Genomic DNA, 8,453 nt, shown 5'->3' with positions numbered 1-8,453 from the left:
CAGGGATGCCTCTCAACTAGACCAGGTTACTCAAGTCCCCATCCAACCTGGCCTTGAACATCTCCAGGGAGGAGGCATTCACAACCTCTCTGGACAATCCATTCCAGAGTCTTGCTACCTTCATAGTGAAGAATTTCTTCCTAAGATCCAATCTAATCCAATTCTCCTTCAATTGAAATCCATCACAGCAAAGGCAGCCCAAAACCTATATACTCCTCTTACTGTGTCCCCTGCCCCTGGCAACCAAACCTGCACACCACCTGTCTGTAGCAGGTTTCATCAAAACCAAATGCAGCAGCCTCCAAAGCAAGGGCAATGACTTCTCAACACTGTAACACAGCAATCACTCCTAAGAGAAAATAGGGATCTCATGAACTAGACCATTGTCCTTCATTTGTCCTTTGTATGCCTGGGTTCTCTTTTAGAGGGCTTGTAACAAGAAGACTCCATTTCCTTTGCTTCTTGTCAGTGCTCTGTGGCTTATAATCCCTGGAGAAACATGTCCATCTAAGTCACTCAGCCTATGAAACCTGCATGTTGGGTTTACACAGAGATACAATGCTATTCCATCAAATGGATTAAAATAATGCACAGGCAAAAGGCTTAAATAATGCACAGTTAAAATGCTCCCACTGAAATTCTAGTTTCACCCAGAAGACAATGAAAATATCTCTCTCAAAAAAACAAAACCCCAAAAGCTGACTCAGGCACCCTCAGAAAGCTGATTGAACTTGCATGTTTTGGCAAAACTTTCCTCAACTGCAGCCTTCAAGAAACAGCACAAATGAGGCATGGAACAGTGAACCTAGGAGTCTTGGTCCAACAATGTGCAGCCTGTTCAAAAGGCTGCAAATCCTAGATGAGGCCAAACTGGAACATGACCAGAAGACAACCCTCAGAATCCTCCACGCAGGTGATTTGTGACAGACACGGCTTTTCCTCACTGCCATTTTGTGGCCTCCCATTATATTGCTCCTGTAACAACAAACTCTTGAACAGGAATGAATCATCAATGTCTTCATGTCCAGAAGGGAGATAAACACATTTCCCTATCTCACTGGGACAAGGCAAAGAAATAATTGGAAGTTGAGAGATGATCAGATAATGTGATCGTAGAAGTTGTCAAGATAAGGACTCTAAAAAGTATCAGTATGGATTAAGCTTTTAGAAAATAGAAGTGGAACTGTCTGAACTGTGCTTTGGGGGTTTTTAAACACTGCTTAACTGATCAAGATCCAAACTGAATTGGGAGTAGGGGGGAGCAGGAAGAATACACAAAGAGATAACCAAGATTTTAATAAGATCATTTATAGTTGTTCCAGAAAGATGCAAACTCTTCAAGTTTCCTCTTGCAACTGTGCAATCTTATTGCAGGTAAATGATACTTGCACTAACACCCACTTCTGATACCTGAGTTACAGAATCATAGAATTGTTAGGGTTGGAAGGGACCTCAAGGATCATCTAGTTCCAACCCCCCCTGCCATGGGCAGGGACACCTCACACTAGATCAGCTCACACTAGATCAGGTTAAAGACACATCATTAATATAATGCAATAATTCTACTTAAAGGTGGATGAAAAAAAAAAAATTGAAGAGCACAGATCTATTCTCAAGTACTTTATTTGAAGAGTATGTTTTATTTCAAGGTCAGATGAATAACCAAAACATAATAGTCCTGCTTACAAAGAAAGAAGAAAATGTGTCACACACTACACACACTTGGACACTTGTTTAAGTGTCAGCTCTGTTACAATCTGTTCTTCCACACAGAAAAGCATTTACTTAACGTACTGAAGACAAAAAGCTATCCAAAATCAATCAGCTACCACGTTTGTTTTATGGCTCCCCACGCTCTGCTGCAGACTTCATCTCTGTATGAAGAGTTAGATGATGAAAATGCAGCTTATCTTTGCTGAAGTTGCTTCATTCCTTCCTTTTCTTTGTGCACTGCAGACCAGAGTATGGCACTCGACACCTACACACGTTTGGAGCTATGCATTTTCCTCCATGCTGACAAGGTAGTTTGCATACAGCTGAAATGAGACACCAGACACACAGTATGTCTTCAGCACAACACAGCATCATTTTTCTTCTTTGTCTTACTGTGCTAGCTGAATTGTTCCCTGGTGAGTGTGCTGAGACAGTATAAATAAAAGCATAATGGAAGGACTGAAAAGCAATGCCTCTCAATTTATGGCATGGTGGCCTTTACTGGAATACAGCCACAGTATGTCTAGTCTCATTCATGCTCCATTCCCCTTTTAAAATACCATCATTTCTGTTGTTCTTTAAGGCACAGGCCATTTCTGAGATGAATGCCTCCACAAAGTGAGGGAACAACAAAAATTCCTATTGAAACTCATTCAAGTTCTTGGATCCTGATCCATGAGGAAACAGTTGCCACACACTAGCTGTTGCTCCCCACAAGAAGGGGACAGGAGGACTGAGCAGGCACAGCTTTGACTGTCCCCTAGCTACACAGCAGGTCAGTTAAGAAGCCAGGGGCTGCTATGTGCTCATGAGCATCTGCACTAACAGAAGTCAGACTGGGTACAGGTCTAGCGAGTTCAGGACATAAAAAACCTGAATGCTTCTACCCAGGGAATGGAGCTAAGCATCTTGTAAGTTCTCTGCACCTCCCATACCTACCTTTGAATATCACTCTCTATCTCAATACATCAGTCTATAAAAAAAGGTAAGCACTTTGCTGGTCAAATGGGAATGGTAAGCATTATTTGTTAATGATTGCTTAACTACATAGCTGGCAGGAGAGCTAACACTAGCTGATTTGGATTACCACCACCACACAAAAATTTCGAATACTGAAGGCGTGATCCAAAGAGCTTGCACTCCTGATAGCCAGTTGGAAAGCAATGTTTAAATGAGCTTTCTCTCACAGAGCAAACACTGAAAGTTTCCTTTTTATACCCACAGGACAATTGCTTTTAGAAGCAGGACACCTGCTTTTGTGAGCCAAAATTTAGGAAAATGGTACTAATCCTGATTGCAGTGAGCTTCCTCTTGCTCCCTTAAGAGTACCTGGAGTTTATTCTGCCAACTTACCCTCAAAACAAGAAGCAAGTTTCAATTTTCCAGGTCCATAAATTTAAGGACGATTCTAACCCACATAAGTAACAACAGTGTTTCTGTAATGGTCATTTCCAGGTCTTTACACTGGGGTATTGCTTTACAGAAACTATTTCAGATATACCAAGTAATGAGTCTGGTGACAACCAAAATCTGAATCTGAAGTTATTTGAGCTGGTCTTTTCAACCAACCTGAAAAGCCATCTACTCCTTATGCACACTTGTAAGATCCTCAGAATGCTGAAGCAGCTCTCATATACTATTCTTAAGACACTTTCCTAGCAGCTGTGTTAGGCACTGGAGATCTGAGCACTATATTGGTAAATAAAACAAGCAGGGAAAAGGATAAATGAAGAATGTCATAAGTCATTTACCTAAGTGACATGCTCCACCCACCCATCCAGCTGGACAGCTACAAATTCCAGGAGCCACACAAGCTCCATTATTTCGACAACCTTGAGGACATATTGCTAGAAGAAAAGAATGGGTAAGTCAGCAGGATTTATAAAACTGATACAAAAGAATCCTGACAGAATGAAAGATTCAGGATGATACAAATCAAAATGGCAAAACACATTTTCTTCCAGGCCAGATACTCAATTGGTACAACTCTAAAGGCATTTCCAGGACGATGGAAATGGAAGAAAATATTTATGGACTCTGTTAAGAATTTTGGTTTAAATGTTAACAGATGTACATACACTGTAAAGCAAAGTAATTTGACACTCTTCTATTTAAGTATGTACCAATAATTAAGGTCCTTTATTTCTGTAGCAATGCAATGATATTTCCATAGTTATTAGCCTCTTCATACTTTTAAAATGTTTTTGTTACTGCAGTTATGTTTTTAATCAGTAAAGATATTTTCATAAATAGAGATACCCACCTTCTTGGCATCTTGATCCTGTCCAGCCAGAAGCACAAAGGCACTTCACAACTCCATTAACAGAGATGCATTCCCCACCATTTTGACAGCCTCCTTCACAGCTCACTGCAGAACAGCACACACAGCACTTTTCAGAAGCAACTTCAAAGAATGATCTTTAAACATCTGGTCTGCCATCATCTATTTGCTTTATCATGTTTCCAAAGGCTAAATTTTCAACTCTTGAGAGCAAGGCAAAGTTATAAAGAGTGAGTGAGGATGACAACCATGTCTGCAAATGCCAACACCAAATGCAGTTAAAATTAAGCATGTGCTTCAAAGCTTGTTGAGCATTTAGCCTGAGAGTACCAACCAATACACATGGTTACTGCTGTGGCACAGCTCTTCTCAACAACTGTGAACCAACTGTTAGCAGCTACACCACAGTAACCACTACCATGTGTTCTTACCCATCTTGCCAAATCACAGCTGGTGAACCAGTGATGTGTGGTGAAGGATTCCCATATTTCCTTACCTGACAGGACCTACAGACAACATGAGGAGGAGGAGAAGGGGAAATACTACTTGGACAAATGAATTGTCAAGGGTTAGGGCTGGCCCAGCCACTAAACAAATGACAGATGCCCTCTATTAACACCTCTTCTCAAAAAGGATTGAGAGAGAGACCTATGGATTGGAAAAGAGGAAGGCAGTGGATGTAGTCTACCTTGACTTCAGCAAGGCTTTCAACACAGCATCCTCACAGCAAAGCTTAAGAAGTCTGGATTGGATGACTGCAGATACCACCCAAAAGTTTCAACCACTTAACACAGAAGTATGTTTCTATAGAAATCAGCCTATTACAGAGCTAAACAGAATATTGATGATATATATACAAGGTGTTTTCCAAGGGGCAAAAGTCTCTCAGATTCTTACAACACATTTCAGTACATACAGTCCATCCTAACCTCCTGCAAGCAAGCAGATTCTCTAGGCCTTGCATTTTTTGACAGTGAGGTCAGAGGTCTAAGCAATTGAGGACATTATTTCAAAGTACATCAGATTTTGGGCAAGAGGAGTCCCAGATTAATTTTGTCTGTTTTCAAAGTCCTTGTCTTTCCAAGTTATCACTTGTTTGGGTCTTACCCTTATGACAGTATCTACCCCCATAGCCAGGTGGACATCTACATTTTCCAGGTCTGAGGCACTCCCCACCATTTTTGCATTTTGGGTAACATGTTGCTGTAAGAGAAGAAACAAAGCTTGGATAAATATTGGTGATCTGCATTATTCTAGCCTCTGAGCACTCAGTCTATCTACACATTTCCTCTGATAGATTCATCCTGCAGTCCTGCATCGCAGTTCAGGTGAGATAGCTTTTCTGCACAGGAGCATTCCACCATTTGAAGCTTTTAAACACTCAAAACTAAGGATATTTTTGGATGCTAGACAGGACAGGCAGAAGAAAGAGCCATATTAAAAGGGAACAAAGCAATACAGATGGTCTGCCAAAGAAGCTTTTGATAATTGAAGTCAAGAAATGACAGGTGTGAAAAAAGTAGTATGAATAAATGATTTAATAAAAAATGCTGCAACTTCAGAGGCATCTTCAGATCCTTAAGATGAAATACCAGAGTTTATTCTTTAGTGGATTCTTACATACCTCTCCAGAAAAAAAATACATGCTCATTTCTTCATGCCTCTTCTCTAAAACATACCCAGAAGTCAGCACTTCCTTTTCCTCTACCCTCTTTTTTTGCCTCATCTGGCCTCTCAGAGACCTTTCTGAAATATACAATGTTTGTTTAGAAATCACTTGAGATAAATCTTAACTTTTGTCGTAACTGCAATGATCTCCTGGGAGGAAAGCACCTATGATCATCACACATTCTGCAGCTTTTTTATTGCTGACAGGTTGGATACGGCACAAAAATCTTAATCTTGCAAAATTCTGGGTAAATTCAGATTGAAAATTAATTATCTATCACATAGACATCCTTGCTACTCATTCCCAAAACAGCCCTGGTGTCTGAGAAAACATTTGCTTGTATACAGATTTTAGAATTCCAGGTGTTTCAGACTCTCAGCTGAACTAACTGGAGGTGTGAGACGAGTTCCCTACACCACACTGCTTCATCCTTTGATTGGATGGGTAAGTCTGAAACAGAGGAAAGAAACAGGGAAAGATGAGCAGTAACACCACATCTTGTATACCTACAACACTCTGAAACAACCCAACTGAAAGAAAGAGTATTTTTCACATTAGTATCTGCAGAATGAGGATTTCCATGCAAACAAAGGACCCTAATGAAAGAACCATTTAGCACTCATCTCTGAATAACTGTTTTCCCAGATACTTTCAGCTGACTGGATATGCCATATGAGAGCTCTCAGTGTAAGAAAATTTCTGTTATTCACATAGTTTTCAGTTCAGTTTTCTTGATAGAACATGGGACAAAGCTTCATACATTCAAATGTGTTTTATGTTGACAGCCTTATCAAAGCAGTCGGTGGTTCTACTAATTCCAGACAGGCTGCCACTTAGCCAGTTCAAAAGCAGATCTGCATTTCCAACAATCTTTCACATCTCCCCTAAACCCAAAAATGTCCAGGATTCAATAGCTGCTTGGAACAGTGCATACTACAGTTATTCATCCCCACTATGCTGCACATTAGCTATACATCGTTTGTCACCACCTGCTTTAGCTTCTAAATAAAACAACACTTCATGAATGTTTTGAGTGCTCAATGAAATTTTCAGCATCCCATTCCAGAGTTTAAAAAAATAATCATGTTATAAATGAAGGGCATTGAGAACTAGCAATAAGTATTGCACAAATCCTACCACCGCTTCTCACAGGGTAATGTGTGAAGCAAAAGAACTCCTGATACCGAGTGGGTTTGAGCAATTAAGACTCAGTGCTCTGCCATTAAGCTTCTGAAGAAAGAAATTAGAAATCAGGCATGTTGCATTAAACAGGTTTCAAAATAAAACTCTTCTTTCCAGTGTTTACTTTTGCATATTGGATGATGTTTCCAAAAACACTTTGCCTCTTTTTGGAAATTGTCAAGAAGAGAGTTCTATCCACCCTAGCTGTATGCCTCCTAGTGTCACAAGGGGATGTACAGATGACTCTGTGGGACAGGTAACATCTAGGAAGTAAACTCCAGTCTTTTTACAAGCACTACAAGGTCTAAACAAACAAGAGATCCACAAAATACCCTACTTTCTACACACTTTTTTGATTTGCTAATATTGTTGTGACAAATCACACCCAGAAATACCACTTTAACTTCACTGAGGCTTAGAAAGCAATCAAGCCTCCAAAACCACCTTTCCTTATTCAGGCAAGTACTTAAACATGCACAGTGAAAATGATCAAAGGATGCTGATGCAAATGACTGCCCACTAAGTAGACATCTACCCAATGTTCACATGGCAAAAAGCTATCTCCTGACAATATTGCCTTTTCTGATGGCCTACTCACCTACACAACTCTTCACAAAGGATCCAGCTCCGGTTGTGCTCCGTCACTTTACTGTCATTGCCTCACCTCAGCCAAACCCAGGGATCTTTACCCCTCTTTTTCCACCACACCTTATCTGAAAGGTGGCATTTATCCTGGCATTTAACCACCAACCTCTCACACAAGATCCAAACCCAAACTCTTCAAACCTTCCTGGAGAGGTTGATCACATGAAGGCTGACATCTCGGAGATGCTTGTGCACAGCTCTGGTCAGGCCGTGACACCTGCCTAGGGAAGCACCACGAAGGGGAGGTGCCCGCAGCCTCGGGCCGGGGATGCACGGCCAACCATCCCGCTGCTGCGCTCCCCGGGCGGGACGTTTCTCACTTTTCCCGGCGGCGACGCGAAGCGCGGAGCGGTCTCTCCCAGCCCTCCATCTGCCCGCAGCCCTTCCCCGTCCGAAGAACCCCACCGCCACCCCTTCCCACGGTTACCGTGCTGGCAGAGGTCGCCCTCGTAGCCCTTGGAGCAGAGGCAGGTGCCGTTGCCGAGGCAGAGCCCGCCGTGCTGGCAGCGCGGGCTGCAGGCCGCCGCCGTACTCCGGCCGAAGGGCAGAGCCGCCCCGAGGGAGGGCAGGGCGCCAGCGCCGCGCCACAGCCCCCACAGCGCCAGCCACAGCAGCAGGTAGGGCATCCCCTCACCGTCTTGCCGCGACATGGCCCCGGCGCCTCTGGCTCTGGCAGCTCGCCGCCGTCCGCTGCCCTCCACGTAGACGCCTCCTCTCCGCTCACTGCCCTTTCACACCCTGCTCCTTCACGCCCCCCTCGCCTTTTGCCCTCTCGGTCCTTTCCACTCCCTCCTCCTCCTCACCCCCACTGAGGCGCCGGCCCCTGCGCCCCCGCCTCCCTCTCCCCGGCGCCATGTCACTGTGGGTGAAAGCCCCACCCGATGACAGCCGGCGGCTTACCCGGCCGGGGGCGACTGCGGTGGCTGAAATAAACCGGGGCTTGGGGGAGGGTGGTCTGGTGCC

At 43.3% G+C, this 8,453-nt stretch overlaps 1 protein-coding gene across 1 annotated transcript; it reads right to left on the bottom strand.

Annotated features, from left to right (window-relative positions):
* Positions 1–1,686: 1,686 nt before the first annotated feature.
* On the bottom strand, positions 1,687–8,142 carry LOC104298823 (von Willebrand factor D and EGF domain-containing protein). Its single transcript, XM_009898921.2, has 5 exons — positions 7,918–8,142; positions 5,102–5,197; positions 3,977–4,081; positions 3,465–3,560; positions 1,687–2,036 (listed from the first exon to the last, which is right to left on the bottom strand). Exons 1-5 carry the CDS (start codon positions 8,138–8,140, stop codon positions 1,927–1,929), a joined length of 630 nt encoding a protein of 209 aa, XP_009897223.2. The 5' UTR covers positions 8,141–8,142; the 3' UTR covers positions 1,687–1,926.
* Positions 8,143–8,453: the final 311 nt, after the last annotated feature.

Source organism: Dryobates pubescens, chromosome 4, assembly GCF_014839835.1.
Source record: "Dryobates pubescens isolate bDryPub1 chromosome 4, bDryPub1.pri, whole genome shotgun sequence".
NCBI classification, from domain to species: domain Eukaryota; kingdom Metazoa; phylum Chordata; class Aves; order Piciformes; family Picidae; genus Dryobates; species Dryobates pubescens.
This window is presented reverse-complemented; position numbering and strand designations above follow the sequence as displayed.